This window comes from Taudactylus pleione, unplaced genomic scaffold, assembly GCF_031769625.1.
Source record: "Taudactylus pleione unplaced genomic scaffold, aTauple2 ptg000016l, whole genome shotgun sequence".
In the NCBI taxonomy this organism is placed as follows: domain Eukaryota; kingdom Metazoa; phylum Chordata; class Amphibia; order Anura; family Myobatrachidae; genus Taudactylus; species Taudactylus pleione.
Window position 1 is genome coordinate 47,078,818 of NW_028284418.1, and position 20,754 is coordinate 47,099,571.

Sequence of the window (20,754 nt, forward strand, 5' to 3'; positions counted from 1 at the left end):
ATACCCACACCTGCAGGTAAGTAACCCTCCTTCCCCGCAGCCGATACCTAACCCTCCCCCTAACCCCAATACTTACCGTCTGGATGCTGGTGTCGGGATACCGGCATCGGCATTCTAAGCGATGGTATCCCTACTGCCGAGACATAAACCACATCCCCTTAAATCATCACAACGTGTTTTTTCATGATCATGTCCCTTTAAGGAAAACATATATCATATCGCCACTTAGAGTGCAGGTGACACCTTAAATAAGTTTTTTGTCCTTTTAATATATTTAAGATTTCCGTGTTAAAATGTCTTCAGATGGCTTCACCAGAGCTAGGCCTCTGCTCTCTTGTAAATCAGTGATTCCTGTTGTTATGGCATGATAATCCTTTCACACTTGGCCTAACTCCATTTAAAACAGTTGTTGTAGATTATTATATTTCAATGCAATTTTTCTGATTGCATCTTAGTTTTCTTTCTTCCCCTTGTGAAACATTAATACAAAATATTACAAACAATCACGATCTCTTCATACATATCAATGATGTTTATTTCAGACCGAGAAGATGATGATGATGATTTGAGTACCAAGGATAAACGTGAAGACAAAAGAGATACCAAGTACAGCAAGGAGTGGCTAACCAAAGATAAGGTGCCTGCTGTTATCGTCTTGTTCTTGTGTGCTGTGTTCATCTTGTGTCCAGTATCTTGTGAAATCTTCCTCTCCCATGGCAGTGGGGAACACGGAACCATGAGATATAGTACATGTAGGGTCAGTTCTACAGTAACTCCTTACTGACTGCATTTGTTACTCTTTTTCAACCATGAGGGACACTGGAGATCTCATGGGTATAGCTTGGTGCTGGAGGAGTCTGGGCACTAAAAAGTTAACTTTGAGACAGCTTAGGCTTCTCCTCCCTTATAGCAGCTTACCAGCGCTCACCAGTCAGGAAGCCGAAGCCGTGGTCCTGAAAGTAGGTATACTAGCGTTAGCCCGGGATGGGGGGAGGTTAGTATTAGGAACCTAACCCTCCTGGAGAGGGTTAGACTTAGGCTATGGGGAGGGGGGGATGGGGTTAGGCACCACTCGGGAATTTTAGGGTTAGGCACCACTTGCGTTGGAGGTTAGGGTTTGGTACCACCGGGGCAGGGTTAGGGTACTTAACAGTCCCTGTTGGGATATTGAAGAATGGGATGCTGCTGCCGGTCTTCTGACCACCGACATTCCGTCCAGCGTTATATCATACTGCTTCCTCGCAAATTACAGTCAGGTGCATAAATATTGGGACATTGACAGAATTTTCATAAGTGGGAGGCACATATAGAAACCGTTGTAATTCCTACACCGTTCACCTGATTTGGATGTAATTACCCTCAAATTAAATCTGAAAGTCTGCAGTTAAAGCACATCTTGTTTGTTTCATTTCAAAGCCATTGTGGTGGTGAATAGAGGCCAAAATATTAAAATTCTGTCAATGTCCCAATATTTATGCACCTGACTGTATATACTGATGACCATTACATTACACTGTAGGTTGCACCAAAATTTTTTACAAGCTAACAGAAGATGAGCAGTTAAGAGACACACAGTAATGTGAATCTGATGTGTATGTACTTTAAGTTGTTAATGGGTACATTACATTAATACAGTATTTTCTCTATAGAGTTTTAATCTAAAGTTTTTGCTTCTTTGAGTTGATTCATTTTATCTTTCATTTGGAAACCATTTAAGAAAGCTTGATTTTACTTTTCTTTCAAGATCAAATCAATATTTTTTTCTATCTGTTGTCATGGGGCCCCTAAAAGGTGCAGGACCTATAGGCCGGTTCCTACTCTGCCTATTTGGTAATCTGGCGCTCATGCCCACCGCCTGTTGCAGTCCCCATCTCTGGCAGGTAGAGCTCTATCTCTGCAGATAGCACCCTGTCCCAGTCAATGTTGTACCTGGCAGAGCAATTAACTCTGTCCAGACCGCCTCCTTCAGATTCCAATGCAGCGGGGCCTTCCAGTACTCCACCTCAGCTTGTCATTGAGCCTTCCCGGGTCTCATTCCGTTCAGGACCTGGTTCAGTTTTCTCAGTCGTTAAAGCAGATACTGGAATCTACAGCCCCCAATGTTCTATTGAATGTCCCCTGCAGGGGCGTTACTAGAGAGGAGGGGGCCCGTGTGCAGTGTCCGTCACGGGCCCCCTCCTCTCAGGCCAGCATTGCACTGAGCGCAGCGCTGCACTGATACTCTATCGAGTCTATAGCATCTGCGCAGGTCACCGGAAAAATGCCCGCGGCAGCAGTTTTTTTAGAAAGTCCCGTTTTTGGCTTGCGGATAGGGTGATTCTGTTGATAAAGATTAAAAAGACATGCGCCTACTAGTGTAGTAGTTTAAATTGTGATATAAAGGTGCTGAAGTTAATTGTGCGTACCAAAAGTAAATTCTAGTGGTCCCGCTGACCACTGTGCGGACTGCTGCTACCTACAAGATCTTCATCAAGTCTTAATAAGATAAGCATTTTCATTTTTATTTTATTTTCTATGTTTCCCTATACCCTGTTATTGTATCCAATAAAAAGCTTTGAATATACTGATGGGGGATCATCTCTATTTAGTTTGAAGCCCGCTGTCTGCCTATGATGTACATGGATATGTATTACTAGAGGGACACTGCAGGAACATCCAGGAATAGATCACTACATGCTGTAATTTCAGCAATATCTGATACGCAGCCATATTGTCCACTTTCATAATACTTGTGTGGAAGAAGTACTACACTATATTACTGTCTTTTCTTATGGGCCTCTGTGAGCCCTTCTAAAGGTTTTTCAGCTGACGAGCTCCAGTTGCTGCTTCATCCAGCGAGGAACTCTTCAATGGGAATTCAGATAAGCGTTAAAGAATTTACTTTTGGAACGCACAATTGACTTGAGCACCTTTTATATATCACAATTTAAACTACTACACTATCAGACGCATGTCTTTTTAATCGTATATATATATATATATATATATATATATATATATATATATATATATATTATTCAGTGTATATAGTCTGCCAACTTTTTCTGGTTAAGAAAAAAAAAAATCCTTCTGTGTAATTCTTTGGTGATCAGACTATATGTAGGCTTTCAGCCTTTATAAACCTCTTGTATATATCTTGTGGGTTTTTCATATATACTAATTTAGTATTTTCTACACTGGCCACTTTTAGTGTCCTTGGCTGGAAAGTGTTAGGGGGATATTTACTAAAGTGAGAGGTTTTAGAACTTGCAGTTGGAGGATCTTTTTGCAGATACCCGGTGACATCTGGACAATGATTCAAGGTTTCTAAGCACATGTTAGCTTTTTATCCACCTCATCCTTCTGACAGCGCCATATTGGAGTCCCCTTGGACGCTCCCATTGCCAACTCTCCCTCTTCCTAATGTGCCTTCTCTTAAGGACGCTACAGACAGATTTGAGAAAAAGCTTTACCCATTTTCTCTTCAGTAGGGTATGGCTCTCCGTCCAGCTTTTGTCTTAGTGTGACTAAAGCCTTAGAGAGGTGGGCAGATTCCTTTTGAGGTTGGCCTTAGATCTGGTGTTAACCGCTCTGATTTGTTATCGGTTGTGGATAACATTGGGCTTGCTGCTACTTGAGCGAAGCCGGTATTGACTCTTGCATCCTAGCTGCATATGTTTCGACCTCTGCTATTGCAGCTCGGTGAGCTATCTGGGTACGCAGATGATAGGGCTTCGAGGAAGGCCACTGAATCCTTTCAATTTAATTTTAAGGTAGTTTTTGTTCCCAAACTGGACAAAATGATTGCCACAGTGGCTGCCTCCTAGTCAGCCTTCCTCCATTTGTCAGTGCTTAAGATCAAGGTGGCTTCCTTTTCGGTCCTTTCACTCCACAAGGTAGACCTAGACTTTCAGAGCTATGGGTCCGAGTCCAAAGGAGGTAAAGCCAAAGGCAGGCCAACCTGGTCAGCACGTAGGCTGGCTCCCAAGCAATCATATAAACAATCTGTATGTGGACAACTGCAGACTCCTGTGAGGCATTGTAACTAGTGGGTATGTTTTTGACTTTCAGGTGCTTCCTCCAATCCAGTTCTTCACAACATGCCTCCCTCTCGACCCAGTAAAGCCCGGAGCCCTTCAAGACTCTGTCATGTCCCTCCTGGCCTCCAGGCTCATTGCTTGTCTCACCAGAAAGGAACTGGTAATAACTCCAGCCTCTTCTTCGTTCAGAAACCAGACTGCTTCTTCCGCCCCACCCAAATTAAGATGTAAACCCTCAGGTTATTTATGCATTCTTTGGAATCGGGGGATTTCCTGATGTCAGTGATGCACACTTACATATCCAAATATGAGAAGATTATCAGCACTTCATGTCCTTTGCCATCATGTGGGATCATTACCAATTTTTTGGCCCTGCCCTTCTGCCTGTCGACAGCCCCTAGAATCTACACGGTGACAGCAGACATGCTGTGGCTGTAGAGAGTCAGAATACTCCCTTACCTAGATGGTCTGCTCATTGCGGCTCAGTGAAGTGACTCCGTTAACACACCTTCAACTGGTGGTGCAGGTCCTTCAGTCACATAGTTGGATCCTGAATTGATGAAAATCCAGTTTAGTGTTTTCACTACAGATGCTTCACTTGGGGGCCCGGTTGGACACCCGGTCCCATTATGTCTTTTTTTTTTTTTTTTTTACAACATTGTCTCCCTGTAGGCTTTGGTCCTGTCGCTCCTCTATCTGCACAAGGTTTCTATCCACCTGTGCATGATGGTTCTAGGCAAGTTAGTCTCCACTTTCAACGTGGAGTTTTCATAGTTCCTCTTCAGGACCTTTCAGGTAGAGCTCATCTCCAAGTGAGACCGTTTGCATGCTCATATACACTTCCAGATGTTATTATCTCAGGAAACAACATTCACTGCTGTGGTGGCTTCAGACTTCTTTTGCCCCTTCCAGATTCAGTATTGGGTGATGCTTACCACAGATGCGAGTCTGAGGCGTTGGGGAGCATTTCTTACCAAAACCTTTCAGGGTTGATGGACGGAACAGGAATCTCAGTTGTCCATCAATGTTCTCAAGCTATGTGCAATCTAAAGACTTGACCTCTGCTCCAGGGTTACCTGGTCAAATTCCAGTTTAACAATGCCACGGTGTTCGCCTACATAAACCATCAAGGCAGCACCAAACGTCCGTGAGCCATGCGAAAAATTATTCTGCTGTGGGCAGAAGAAAAGTTTAGCCCAGCTTCGTTGATGGTTCACCTCCCAGTTGTCGACTCAGAAGGATGTTTACGCGGGAGAGTGGACTCTCCGACCGGATATCTTCCAGCAGTTGGTGTCTCGAAGAGGCCGTCCGAGGATAAACATGATGTCCTCTTGCCTTAATCACAAGCTGCCCAGGTATTCCTCTCAGATGAAAGATCTGGGGGCATTTCAGGTGGACACATTATCTGTCACGTGATGATTTTCACTACCGTATCTCTTTGCTCCAATATCCATGCTATAGGGCGTGGTATGCGGACCTCTGGCAGATGCCAGTGGCTCTTCGCCGTCTTCCACTAAGGCCAGATCTAGGGTCTCAAGGACTGTTTCTGCATCTGGATTTCCCCCACCTGGCTTTGAGGGGATGGCTGTTGAAACAGCCCTCCTGAAGACCAGGGATTTCTCTGATGCTGTGGTCCTCCCTTAAGGTACAAGTCCCGGCCCTCTGTTTATTTTCAGAGGAAAATTGATCCCTGTGGTACAGAATTTTTTCCAGGGGTACTTCACATTCAGCTTCCTTTGTTCCCCCTGTCGCACCTTGGGATCTGATTCTTGTCCTTCGGGCTCTTCAGCCCCATCCCTGGACTTGGTGGATCTCTGGTGGCTTACCTGGAAAACAGTTTTCCTGCTAGCCATCTCTTCAGCTAGGCAGGTGTTTGACTTAAGTGCCCTATCTCACAGGTCACCTTTCTGATTTTTCTCCATGACAGGGTGGTCCTGGTGACCAAGCTGTGTTTTCTTCAGAAGGTTGTCCCTTGGTTCCACATTAACCAGGAAATTGTGGTTCCGTATCTTCCCATGGACACTACACAGGATTCTCCATCATTTGCTTCTTTGGATGTAGTCCAGGATTTTCGTATCTACGTTGACCGGACCAAGGATTTCTGGCGCTCCCAAACAGACAATAGCCTGGTGGATTGAGGCGGTCATCTGTTAAGTCTACTCTTTGGCGTGTCTCCCTGCATCAGTTGGTGACAGCCCATTCAACTCGGTCGGTGGGGACTTTATGGGCAGTTCAGCGCAGTGCCTCGGTAGATAAACTTTGCAGGGCTGCTAAGTGCTCCTTCAGTGCACTCTTTCTTACAGTTTTACAGATTTGACACCTTACGCACAGAAGCGTTCCCTCCTTTAAGTGGACCGCTTTGGGACGTCATTGTGTCCAGTGTCCCTCATGGATGAAAGAGAATGTGATTTGTGGTTCTTACCTGATCAGCCCTTTCCTCTGAATTCCATGGGGCACTCTGGACGACCGCCCTTTCGCTCCTGGCTTTTGCTTGGGGATGTTGTCTAGATTGTTGACATACCAAGTTCCAGGAATTCCTTTGGTGTGTCTGTTGGTGTGCTTGGTCTTCGCCTCTTTTGCTCCTACGCTCTGTCCTTAGGGCATTGTTAGTATTAACTGGCATTTCAGGGTGAGTGGAAGGGGTGCATCTGTGAGCAGGAGCCTGTGCTGCTGAACTTTGAATATTAGTGTCCCAGACTCCTCCAGCACCACACATACCCGGTGTTTCCAGTGTCCCTCAATGGGATTTTGGGTCTTACCTTTATAAATCCTTTTTCTCTGAACTCCATATCTTTCACCCCTATGTACAGCACTTCGACACCAAATAAATGAGAGAACAATAATATACAAGTATTGGAGCTCACTGATACCTGGCTGTAAGATCCCTAGGGGGTTAGACCACAGCTGCCACTAAAAGCAGTAGCTATTTATTAGGACAGAAAATAATATAATTCCGAGTTCTGTGCTTCACAATTTGTAAGTGAAAATACTTGTGTGTTCTGGGTTTTGTTTGATTTATATTTTTTTAATTTCTATATTTGACTATGATGTGCTTATTTATGCTTGTCCACTTTCTTATATAGCTCTCAAAATAACGGTCTATTCTGTTTTACTAGGATAAAGAAAAGAAGCAGATGGTTACAGTAAATAAGGATCTATTGATGGCATTTGTATATTTTGATCAAAGCCATTGTGGCTACTTATTGGAGAAGGATTTAGAAGAAATTGTTTACACCCTTGGTCTACATCTTTCAAGAGCTCAGGTATGTACTTTTTTTTTTTTTGTCTGCAGTCATTTTAATTTGTGTTACTGGACTGTTTGAGTACACAGTAAAATGTTGTTTTACGGGCTGGCTCTCTTTGTACTTTGATAGTTTTGGCCCTTTAAAAATCCTCAGTAACTGTCTTGAGTGCCCTGATGTGGCAGTGATTACTCTAATGTGTGAAAAGAGAACCTAAACAACTTCTTTTTACTTTCCAACCCTTATTTAGCCCGTGCCCTGATATTCAACAGTAGTCCTCCAATTAGAGATAAAATGTCTTGATTTGAAGCTCTCAATAATACATTTCTTATCCACTGTAGTCCAGGAATGTACAACTAGACAGTAATCTGGGAAATGTACATTGTTACACCCAATGGAGGTGGTGGGTAGGTAGTAACTCCCAGGTTCCCACAGCACCAAGTACCATATACTGCCCAGGGTGGGGAAATTATATGTAATATATCCTTAGATCCTAGCTTAGTGCTGGAGGAGTGTAATTGTGACCTTTTCATTTATTTCTGACAACTCCATGAGGTTTCGCAAGCAAGTTTCAAAAATAGTGAATCAACTTGACTTTTCCTAAATGGGCATAATTAGACTCACTGGTGGATTACTGACATCTTCTCCTTCCTTCCTAATAAGGGACAATAATTGTTCTGCCTACTGAGTCATTGAACAGTACTTAGACATTATTTTTAGTGACACTTGGTGTGGGGGGAGTTGAATTCGGCACAATGTGTTGCCCGGCTGTGCTCATTACTGGCATCAGCGCTAGTGCAGACATAGCAAGTTTTCCCTCACACCTTTATGGGGTGTGAGGGAAAACTTGCGATGCACCATTTTGCAGCGGCATATTGTGTCAAAATCCACAGCCAACCCCCCCTACCCTCCCCCCCCCCCCCTCATAGATTGTTTGCAGGGGTGTATCACATTGGTATTCCAAAATAATGTTATGTGGAAGGATACGGACTATAGGAAATCTAGCACTCAATCCCTAAAATATCTAGTTCTGGCCAAGAGGAGCACCAACAGCACTGCAGTGTAGGGTCTGCTGTTCTTACATAATTGGCCAATTCCATCAAGCTAACAATTTTCGTTGTAGGTGAAGAAACTGTTCACTAAAGTTCTGCTAAAGGAATCTTGTTTTTACCGTAAATTGACGGACACTTGCACAGACGATGGAAGTCACGAAGAGTCCGAGTCTTTCAATGAAGACATTCTAGGTACCTGTCATCTTATTCATGTAGTGGGAACCCTCGGTTTTCTTGTTTTTGCTTAGCAGCCTATGTAAATTAACCACCTACCATTTATATTAATAAGAATGTATTGTTTTATTTGGTCTACTTTAAAACATCCCTCCCTTCCCAGGAAACTGCTTGCTTTTGCCACCTAAAGCTACAAGATCTGGAGTGTCCTCTTTGGAAGAAAAAGGTGGTCTTATCGTGTATAATGGTGCAATGGTGGATATTGGAAGTCTTCTTCAGAAACTAGAAAAAAGTGAAAAGGCGAGGACAGAGTTAGAACAAAGATTACAGGCTCTTCAATCCAAAACAGGTAAATGAGGAATTTATATACAGATACGCTCTCATGCACCTAGCCTCAATATGTCATGAGGCGTGTGTGTAGTGTCTTTTTTGCTTGAATGTGCGTTTAGTCACAACTCGTTGCAACAAAAACGCTTCGAACAGTGTGGAAATAAAAAGCTGCGGCCAATGCATTGTAGCGACACTTGTATATCTGTGTATACAAATGAATCAGTGCAGTCTTTGTCACATGGAATTGTGACTAAGACACACATTCGAGCGAAAAAGATGCTTGCCTCAAGCCTAGTCCCACGGAACCTACAGCATTGAGACGGGGGCAGTTTGGAGCAACTGCGGCAATAGTGTATGAGGACACCTGTACAATAACAGGAGAGTTAAACTAAGATTACACTAGATCCTGTAAGTCCATTTATGACAGAGGAATGGTTATGTAGCAGTACCAACAGATCTTCTCTGTCTTGATGGTCTCACTAAACCCTACGGTGCTGTTGGGTTCAAATGGAGGAGGGGATGGAGTTACACAAGTCCCCCCACCTTCTAGTTTGTCGCTCTGACCAAAATGGGAATCTGTGTGTTTTTTTTTTGTTTTGTTTTTTCTGCAAGGTGTGTATTTAAAATGTGCCTCAGCGTGTGCAATCAGTTTACTCTAAAGCTGGGGGTACACATTAGACAGTGTGTATAACAGCACCACATCACCGGCGATGGGACCCGGCATGTGTCAAGTGCATACACACTTGCTGATGCCGGGTCCGATGGGGGGTAAATGACGTTTCATGCTACATTCTGCAACATGACATCGTTAGCGACTGCAGGGCTGACAGACAATGCTGCTAACGACTCACAGGAGCACACTTATCATGGGTACACACTAGACTATGTACCCAATATGTCACTCCAATCTGCGGGATCGGACGACATATCACCTAGTGTGTATCCAGCATTACACGTGTATTTGATTTTAACTTTCATGAGTTTGTTTTCCCACATGTTAGCTTTGTTTCTGACAGTCTCTGGATTTTTTATTTTAAACTTCATTTTAAGAAAAGTATGAATTGTAGTGTAGATTGTACAGAATTAAATTTTCCTGTAGAGAGAGACAAAAATGATTCAGGACTAATATTAATTATGATCCATTACACCTAATTGTGTGCTATGGGTTGCTCCAGATTTCCATTTTTGCTTCTGTAGAATATGAACATCCAACAAGTGTGTGCCATACGGTCATACCAAGCAGTGATGTGAATGGCTTTTATGGTTACCATGGGAATGCATCCATTTGAATTGGCTGTCACACAGCTACTTATACAATGTCTAATTTTGGAATGTACTAACTTAAAAGATTGATGGGTTTCTGACATACTTTGTGTGGATGACTCGTACGTCAGTCTGTGAAGCAAAGACTGTGTATCCTACACTTTGATCCCAGTCTTTCTTGTTTTATTTAATTTCCATCAGAGGAAGACGAAAAGGCAATTTCCCAGTTAGAAAACTCTCATAAAAGTGTGTCTGGAGAGTTGAAAGTAGCAAAAAGTGATCTCAGCCACCTACGGGAGAGCTTGAAAGCCATGGAAGACACAAACTGCCAGTATGAGGACCAGCTGACTAAAACCATCAAAGAACTGTCTTCAACCATGGAGGGTATCCAAGGTGTCTTAAATAGAGTAAGTTGAATGCTTCAAAGTACCCCTTCCATATACTGCACATGCTACGATCCTGCTATAGGGAAGAACGGTTGTGTTTGTTATTAAATGACATGCATGTACTTTTCTTATAAAATATGGAATGAACCAATGATTTCCTGCCTTTTTAAATTGTGGTTACTTTGGCTTTGCAGCCTGTAGGTGTATATCTGCTAGCAGTTCTTCTCCTTCAGTAGCGGGGGAATATGGATGGGGCTATTGTTCTGGACAATGTTGGAAAAAAACAAAACATAAAAGATACCCACTCCAGACCTTCCACACGAGGCCACACTTTTGACAGATTACACAGTAGCAGGAAGCTGATTCCCCTCCCTCCCCCCCCCCCCCCTTAATGGAGAGGAAGAAGTCAGACCTCCATTCTGCGCTCTATGTGGAGGGCTGCTGGATGTTAAACAGGCTTGGGCAGCTAGGCATTCAGCTTCACAGCCCTCTGACCATCAATTTTCATGAGGAGCAAGCTGTCCATCCAGGTGATTGTAGTGGCGCTGAACTTGCTCAGGTCTTGTACACAGACATTCTAAGTGTGGCTCCTGCCACCAAGACCCAATCTCATCACCAATTTACCTCGGCTGATTTTAACGTCATGACTGTTGAAGCCATGATCCTTAGAGCAAAGGTTTTTTCACTCAAGATTCAGACTGTTTTGGCCAAGAAATATCGATCATTGCCAGCGAACAGGTTACTGCTGTTTGTGCAGAATAGTCTAAAACTCTATTTCTTGCAAATTTCTGATGCTGTACTACCATAGGTACAGCTTTAAAATGTCCCAGATTTTATTTTTACACATGTGACTTTTCTCATAGTCCGTTAGGAGACATGAATGTCCTCCTTTTACGCTCTTTGTTTCGCTGTTATCCTTGTTAGGATTCTCTCCTTCCTCTCATACTGTACTCCTGGTTCTGTCCTCGGGGCTTTGTTAGGAAAATACTCACAGCCTATTGGTGCATACACACGGAACGATCAGTTGGCGATAACGATATCGCTGACTGATCGTCCTGCACCTTCCCCAAGTGCTGGATGATCGTTATCGTTCATCCAGCACACCATCAACCCACCAAAGACCCGCAATCAGCGATTGCGAGTAACCTGATCGATATCAACCAGGTTGGCCTGCATGCACGTGCGATGGATGATATCATTATCATCCATATGTGCCCATGCATCGAAGGTCGTTGGTGGGTTGGAAGGGAGCAAAAAATGCACTGTATGAACAATAACTATATGATCGATATCTTTCATATCGAGCATTTTAATCGTCCAGTGTGTACGCAGCTTATAGGTGTATAAAGGGGGGAGGAGCCTAGACTTTTAAAGTGTCCAAGCTCCTGCATCTGACTACATTAGGGTATAGAAAGCAGTGTCCACAACGGACTGAGAAACAAAGATACACCGTTAGTACAAATATCCTATTACTTGAAAATAACTAGTAGGAACTTCTACAAAATATTAGATGAATACTAAATGACGCATGGCAGCACATAATAGTTTTATAAGCAGAAACAATAATGGAAACCCATCCTGGACAGCATGCAGACCTGTGTATGAGTCCCAAAAGAATGCCTGCTGTACTATGATCAGTGTGTTTCTCATCCTGGTGCTTTGTGTGTATGGGCCGGATGTACTAAGCATGGCATCTGTGGTGCGGTATATACAGTGGTTGATTGCCGCAGTATGTACTTAGAAATGCGATGAAAATCACAAAGGATGGCTCTTCCGTTAAGAGTTGTCCTTTGTAATGCCCGAGGATAGAGGGACTTCCAGGTTTAACACCCAGAAGTCCATCTGGCGTGCTTCTGCACATGCGCAGAAGGACGCAGGGGGAGATGGGAGGGATCCCATTGGATCCCTCTCGGGGAGTGTCCGGAATAGAAGACAATAGGCTTCCATTGGGTATCACCACTTAAAGATGGTGTTACCCACCGCGATGCATTCCGGTGCTTAGTACATACAGAAAATGTAGTAAAACCCCCGAAAACTGCATTTTTGGAGGTTTTACAGCATTTTTCACTTTAGTACATCCCGCCCTATGATTCCCCATACAATGTACGGGAAATGTGATACAGTTGTAACAGCAATGTACCTGTGTCAAACATTATTGTAATGTTTCATTTACTGCAGTGTGTTTGATAAATAAATGTAAATTTTTGCAGATTACCCCTCCCCAAAGACCTAATGAGCTCATTTTTAGTCCCTTTCATCGCCTAAAAAGGTGTATAAAACAACTAAAGGCCATATAGAGGTGTATTTTATGTAACAATATGAACTGTCGTCGTACTCCTGAAAAGGTACTGTGCCGTTAAATGTCAGCCAGATGTCCAGATGCTAAATGTTTCTAATATGTTAACAGAACCCATCAACATCTGAGGATCACAAGGCAAAAGAGAATGGATCCAGCTTTTGATGCTGTTCTGGAAAGAGAAGAAGAATGTTAAATAATGTAATGCAAATCATGATGTTATTGGAGTACAAAGCAGCGGTATGTAGTTTTAATTGATATTTAATGGTGAAGAGCTGTATATAGTTTTATGAATGAGTGCACTGCCCTCACATTTGACTGCCTGTAACTGACAGAGCAAAGCAGAGTACACATTTTTGAATAAATTAAATGATGGCAATTTAAGGAAAAATAATAGATTGTGAAATAAATTCATCCTCCTATATATTTTTCTTTTGTTAATCCCTTCCTTTTTTATGTATATATTAAAAAAAATAAATCTTAAGATTAAAACAATGTCACATTATTTTTAGCCTGGCTTTTAATGCGCATAATTTCTATCAGTTAGCTGTGTATATTCCCTATAGAACCTAGATTGTATGTACCAAGCAATACAATTGTGGCCAAATCACAAATTTATATAAATGTAACATTCAGATTACTGATGATAGAAAGTTACCTTGTTTATCCATTTAGACTTTTGTGTACAAATAAAAATAAGTATTCAATATTTATTGTTTAAATAAAAGGCCAGCATAAAATAATAAAATGGCAGATAGATAATGTGGTTTGATGCATGTCTGGTTTCCATTAAGTCGTCTTCCCCTTCACTATTGAAGCTCTATTTGGAATTACAATAGGACTATGACCTGTCAGGAATCCCACAATCTCTGTTTAATATTGTTCACTGTAATAAACAACTGCAAAGACTTTGCTCTGTATGATACAGATTTGGATCTTCTCTTTCAGCCCTACCTGTCAGTGCATTGTCTGGTGTTTGCCTGTAGGTGTCACTGCTCCCCACACAGACATAGAATTTGAAGGGCCTCCCCTCTCTGATGTGAGCAGGTTAGGACTGGAGATTGTCCCCAGTATAGTTGGTCTTTTCTGTTGGGTGAATGTATTCCACAGTTATCAGGGCTGATCTGATCTCTCAGCCATGAGTCTTTACTGTTGAACTCACAGGCCATAAGGTGCAGCAGGTAGGCCCAGGAGACAGATGAGGATATATCCAATTCTTTCCTCTGCAGTATCTGGTATAAGGTGCATGGTTGTTTATTTGGACTCCTTCCCCACCTGTTTTTGTCTGGAGTCCTCTAACAGGTAGGAGAGGTAAAGGTGTAATACACACTTTCCATACTGTGCATGCACATAAAGGAAGATTTCTGCTTGCATCCATATGCAGATTCAGTTGCATCTTACACTTACATATTGGGTAACGGACCTGGACACAGGCACACCCCAGGAAACCAAATGCACACTAATGAGGGTGACAGTCGTCCGTATCGGCTAAATCCTACTGACTGACTCATTACAGATTACATTCTCATTGGGAGTGTGCTTTCATTTGTATTATGGCTATATGACATGTCTTTGTAAGGCTTAGAAGATGGGAACAACCATCCCATTTACATGGTTCAGTGAGAGTGCAAGGACTGGTTCTAAATAATCTTACTGAGATTTTATTACTTAAGATGGGCATCCCCTATATAATTTTCTGTCAGATATCTATCCAATCTGGCTGGTTGTAATGAAAACCTGGTAATGTATAGGAGCAACTGACAGTCAATCATATGGTTTTAGACAATGAAAAAAGGACAAAGAAAAATTGGCTAAAACACACAAATTTAACCAATTGAACAATTTGTCTGAACAACCATTTCTGGCTATTATCCAGTGTTTGTGAGCAAATGGTCGATTGTCATTTGCTCCCATATATTACCAGGTTTTCATTCCAACCAACCAGATTGGACATCTCAATCTTATCCTATAAGGTTTGTTTGTGTTATAGCACAGGATGCATATCCATGCATGGTAGGATGAATCTAGATGTGTTTGACTCAACATACACATGTAAATAGCAGCTTTTGTTTTCTTTGATGCATTTAAGCTCTGTTTCTCCACCATTGTTGCTGAAATGGACCTCATTCCCTGCATAGCACTGTATGTTACAGCAGTAATGCTCACCTGCCTCTACAGTCTTTGGGTCTAGCGTGCAATAGACAAACTGTGTTTACCATGTGCTGTTGCTACTGCCAGCAGATCAAGTTTTAACTGTTTGAGAAAACCAGCATTATACAATGTACATCTCTAAATTCCATTTTCAGGTTGTGACCACCTGTGTATATTCTCCCAACAATACATCGGGACAGGGATGTGGTCATACCTTGACATGGACAAAGTCCAATTCTTCCTCCCAGGGGCATTCAAGCAGTAGTCCTCTCCTCCTAACAGCCAGTCATTGCTGTGTGTGCAGCAGCCATTCACACTATGCTGTGCAGCAATAAACGGGAAATACTTCCCATCTAAATCGGGACAGTTGGAATAAATAGGATCATGCTGACATTTATTATAGCCATTAATCTTTTTATATCCCTCCTCAATTGTGTTTGAGGTAATATGGAGGGAATATATTTTGCATATACTATGAGATGGAAAATTGTCTTAGTTTTCTACAGTTGAATAATTGCAACTGAACTTTTACATTAAATGGAATGGATGCTATAATCCTGAAGGTTATTAAATGAGTTAATACTGTATATTCAGCACTTGGGATGGAGAGCTAAATACTGTACTTGTGTAATGTATTTCTTATACAATATATGGATTTCACATTACATTGTCAGACATCAATTAGTACATTAACATACACAATACTTTTCTGGATGCAAAGAATTCCTACTTGTACAGTGACATTCACATACCTGCAACATATGGCACTGATGTTATACTAGCAGAGAACAGTATTGATCTTAAAATAACATGATCATCAATATCTCAGAATGTTCCATTTCCTTATTCTGTGGATATCTTATGCTGGCTACACACAGAGACTGATTGGTAAGGCCGTATAGCTTACCAATCGTCTGCTTAATGTTTCTAGGCTGATATCACAACTGGGCGGGCTTATAAATTTGCCTAACCAGTTGAGATGTCAGCAGGTCACCAGTACATAAAGGCATTGGCTGTGCTGCGGGGCCGACCTGATATGTCTACACCAGTTATGTCAGTGAATGACGTAGTTCACACACCCGCTGAAACACTTGCAATATCTATAGCCAAGTGTGAACCCAGCAATAGACAATATAATCTGTTTTCCACTAACTAACCCGTACTTGCCCCCCAACAATGGAGTGGGGCTTCCAGTCTGCTCACTGTACTAAGCAGACTATTGAAGCTACGTGGCGTGCTGGCTCCTCCCCACCGGAGTATTAAAGTAAGCGACATCACCTTACTGGCACCTGGGTGACCTGCGTACTGATAAGACTGTGCTGAATGAAAGGCGCTCACAGTCTTAAGAGACTGTGGGACCAGGATTCTGCATTTTGGAGGCGATTCCCCTAAAGATCAGAGTCCACCTAATTTCTGGACATTGTATATACCGGGTAAGTAAACTCTGCGTTGTTTCCACTATTCTATATGATACTTTATTAGTACTTTTAGACATTTATTAGGCAGCTGCAGCAAACATGTATACTACCTTTTATGCACTTTGCAACATTGTATTTTACCCATAGCTTTATAGTATGTTTTTATTTTTTTCTTGTGTTTTTTAGGGTATATTTATCTGCAGTTATGTATTTACCTTATTTAGTATTTAACAAGAGAGTCCATATTTTATGCACATACCAATGAGCAGTATTTGTTTCTATTTGCTATAAAGCTCATTACCTCTTCACATTCGTGCAGTCTAGTTCTATGCCCCACTTTTTGTTTTACAAACAAAAGCATTTCCCATGTCCAAAGCTCATTTCTAACAAAGTGCATTGTCCCACAATTTAACGAATCTCATCTAAATTTCCAACATGCTCAAACTCCTGTTTTATATAACAGTCAACACCTGTCTGAATGAAAAATTTCATTCAATGCAGTATTTTGTTTTTTTTTTTCTTTCATTTAAGGGGATTCAGGGACACTAGGTATAGTGGAGCTGCAGGAGTCCTGGGAACCAAAGAGTTAACTTCTTTGGGAGCAGCACAGGATGCACACATTGCTCGGTTAGTAAAGTTAACCACACTACCCATTCCCAGTATGGCCTCTCTCGGGGACCCACGGACAGGAAGTGGAGAATTTTCTTTAAATCCATTTTTGCTAATTCCGGGACTGCCTTACGCCCAGCTCTCTCCTTGGCCTGGGATGCTGGGCAGATTCACTGGAGGACGAATTCTGCTCCATATTTGATATCATCAGAGAGACTGGTGCTTATTTGGGCAAGGCCACTATTGATTTGGGCATCCTTTCCTTCAAGGTCTCTGCTTCCTTGGTGGTAGCTAGGCAGGCATTATGGCTTCGCCCCTGGTGAGCGGATAGCCAGTCGAAGGAGGCTCTCACTTTCTCTGGTGTGTTTCTCTTTGGTCCTGAGCTGGATAAGATTATTGCCACAGTAGCGGCATCTAAAACTGCTTTCCTTCCATCGGCGGCTACAAAGGATTCTCCTTTCGCTCACAAGGAAAGGCGAGGGGCCAGCCCTCTTCCAGAGCTAAGGGCTCTAACTCCAAAAGTCCAGAGGCCGACAAGCCTGGTCAAGTCACCACCAAACTCCTAAACCAGCCGATAAGCCTGTGGCCTGACTGGGCGGGTCCCCACCTGGGACTTCCCAGTGTGGGAGGCCATCTCCTGCACTTACTAACACGTGACTGGAAACTACATCAGGCGCCTGGGTAAAGGGCATAGTGTCCCGAGCCTCATATTCTACTAGTTTGTCCTGTTGCTTACCTCTGCCACCTGTTCTCTCATGCATATGGATAACCTAACCTGCAGATCTGTTCAGCATACAAACTGCAGCATGTGTCTGTTACTAATTACTGGATTCTCTTCTGGACTGAGTATGCACCTGAAAGCCTTTCTGCCTGGGAGATCTGCAGATTCTTGATTACAGCAAAGGTTGCAGTCCAGCTGGCATACTGGACTTAAACTGCAGAGATCACGTGGATGTATTGTTTCCAGTCCTTTAGTGCTTGCCTTTCTCTCTGCATGTCCACAGAGTGCTCCAGGCTTGATTTCCCTCCAAAATCAGAGATGGTCACAGTCATGACAGTCTGGATCATGTGATTAGCTAAACACCAACCAGAAATCAGGCTGCAATCACGATACTCTCGGCCAATCCTTGGCCAGTTAGGTGTATATAGGGAGCTTCTAGGACACTCCAAATTTGCTAGTGCTTTGTTGTTATATTCTGCTGCAAGCTACTAGAGTATTTTCTCCAGATCCTTCAGAATAGTGATTTCCAGCGCAGTTTCCATCTCTAGTGCTTCCTTGCTCCTGTATCGCTGGTGCCATACCAGTGAAAATTGCAGCATCATATCCTGTATTACTGGCGCAATCCCAGTGTTTGCACATATGCCAGTTACTGTATTAGCTGGTTTCATCCCAGTGTCGGCACAATTGCTGGATCTTGTATAGCAGGTTCCATCCCAGTGACAGAATCGATGAGGATGCTATCTCGAAGACTCACCAGCTCCGTAATCCTGATCTGATTCGATGCATCACAGGTCCTGAGTCTCCAACATCTGCAAACCTAGAACTGTCTCATCTGTGTATACCCAGATTGCTATTCACACAGTTCTTCATTATCCAGCTGTCTCTAATCTCTTGACTGCATGTAGCAGAGTTATAATTGATCTCCCAGTTTCCATCCAAGCCTCACAGACCACATTCCAGCTACAACACCTAGTCCAGATCCACAACCAAACACACGTGACACTGAGGGTATCCCTTGACTTTTTGGGAACGCCCTCCAGTTTAGTTCTTTTCCATTTCGTTACCAGTCGGCAAGGCAGCCGCCCCCCAAACTGCCATCAAGACACTTAGCCTCCTATGTGATAGTCCCAGTTCCTTTTACATAGAGGGGGGACAAATTTTTATGCAAATCTGTTCCTTGTTTAAAAACCAGACTATCCATCATGCCCCCGTGGAACCTTCCTCTCCAGCCAGATCTCTCTTAGGGCCCATGTCTTCACTCCAACCTCAGTCATCTGGCTTTAATGGGGTGGATATTGAAACCTCAATCCTAAAGGACAGGGGGTTTTCAGATTGTTATTCGGACCATGGTCTACACCCAGAAACCTTCCTTGGCAAAGATCTGTTATTGGGTATGGTGAGTATATTTTGAATAGTGTATTGCCTGCAGTTGGGATCCTCTAGTCTTTTGCCTTTCCAGTGTTTTGTCCTTCTTACAGATAGGCTTGGATCTGGGATTTCTCCTTGCTTCCCTCAAGGTGCAGATGTCAACCCTATCTGTCTTCAAAGCAAGGTGGCTCATCTTCCTGCTATTCAAACCTTCCTACAGGGGGTCCTTCACATTCAACGCCTTTGGTGAGGGCAGTTAAATCAATCCTAGATATTCAGGATGATGAACCAGCTCATAGTAAGAAGGCTCCAATGTTTAATCACCACAGGAAGGTGGTCAAGACGGAGTTTCCTATATCTGACCTGCTCACTGAGCTTATGGATGAGGTGTGGGGCAACCGGAATAAATGATTATATGTGAATATAATAATAAAATCATTGTACCCTTTCCCAGCTTCTGTATGTACTAAGGGGTAGGTACCTCCTACTGTGGATGCTCATTTAACACATTTAATCAGAAATGCTACATTGTCTATTCCGTCAGCTTCTTCTCTGAAAGATTCCACAGATAAAAAAATTGAAGAATATCTTAAGGCAATATTTTCATCATCTGGAGCTGTTACTCATCCAGCTATGGCTGGAGCCTGGGTAGCCAAAGCTGTTGAAGAATTCTCTACCAGATGCTACCAGAGAACAGAGGATGTATATCTCCCACAAACTGGAAGCGGCTTCCTATTTGGGAGTGGCTGCTGGAATTTTAGCTTCTAGGGCATCAGCAGCATCAATAGTGGCACGCAGGGCTCTTTGGTTAAGATCCTGGAAAGCTGATACAGGATCAAAGAGGGCGCTAGAAGCCTTACCTTTCTATGGAAAGGTACTTTTTGGAGCAGAGTTGGATTAAATTACAGCTACTCTGGCGGCTTCAAAATCAGCAGGTCTGCCATCTACAGTGACTATAAAGTCTAAGCAGGTTTCTTTTCGGTCCTTCCGTCCTCAGGAACGAGCAAGGGAACAGTCTTCGTCTAGTTTTAACAAGGCGACAAGCTAAGAGGTCTGGCCCGCCAAGACGTCCAGCTTCTAAACCAGACTACAAACCTTCATCCTGATGGGGCAGGCCTCCTGGGGGATCCCAGGGTGGGAGGCAGACTTCTTCAGTTTGCGGATTATTGGCATCAAACAACAACAGATGCCTGGGTCTGAGAAGTAGTCTCTCAGGGGTATATCCTCACTCTCAGGAGGAATCCTCCACAGATCCTCTATCAGATGTGGTCAATGCCTTGGCCTTTCAGGAAGCCATTCACTCTCTGCTAGAGACGGGGGTAATAATCCTGGTTCCTGTGTCGCAACAGCGGCGGGGTTATTATTCTAATCTATTTCTGGTTCAGAAACCGAATGGAGCTTATCACCCTATACTAAATCTAAAAACAAGTTTATCCATGTACCCAAGTTTCAGATGGAAACTCTCTGGTCAATTATTTTGGTAATGGAGCCAGGGGATTACATGTTTTCCCTGGACATTCAGGACTCTTATCTGTATGTTCCTATTATACCATCCCACCAGCAATTTTTACGGTAAGCGAAGGGCATCCATTCTGTTAGCAATGCAGGTCCTGGGATCAATGGTATCCACCTTTGACATGGGGTATGCTCCGTTCCATTCCAGGTCTCTGGAAAAACTTTATTCTCTCCAAGTGGAACAGACAGTATCATCTAATAAGGTCTCAG

At 42.9% G+C, this 20,754-nt stretch overlaps 1 protein-coding gene across 3 annotated transcripts in view; it reads left to right on the plus strand.

Annotated features, from left to right (window-relative positions):
• Nucleotides 1-13,689, plus strand: part of CCAR1 (cell division cycle and apoptosis regulator 1) — an 86,145-nt gene extending 72,456 nt beyond the window's left edge. For all 3 annotated transcript variants that reach the window (XM_088476050.1, XM_088476066.1, XM_088476058.1), the window contains exons 20-25: nt 543-637; nt 7,136-7,282; nt 8,385-8,505; nt 8,651-8,836; nt 10,282-10,487; nt 12,874-13,689. In XM_088476050.1, coding sequence (XP_088332176.1) covers nt 543-637; nt 7,136-7,282; nt 8,385-8,505; nt 8,651-8,836; nt 10,282-10,487; nt 12,874-12,927 — 809 coding nt within the window. In that variant the 3' untranslated portion in view covers nt 12,928-13,689. The remainder of the gene's footprint in view (nt 1-542; nt 638-7,135; nt 7,283-8,384; nt 8,506-8,650; nt 8,837-10,281; nt 10,488-12,873) is intronic.
• The last annotated feature ends 7,065 nt before the right edge of the window (nt 13,690-20,754 follow it).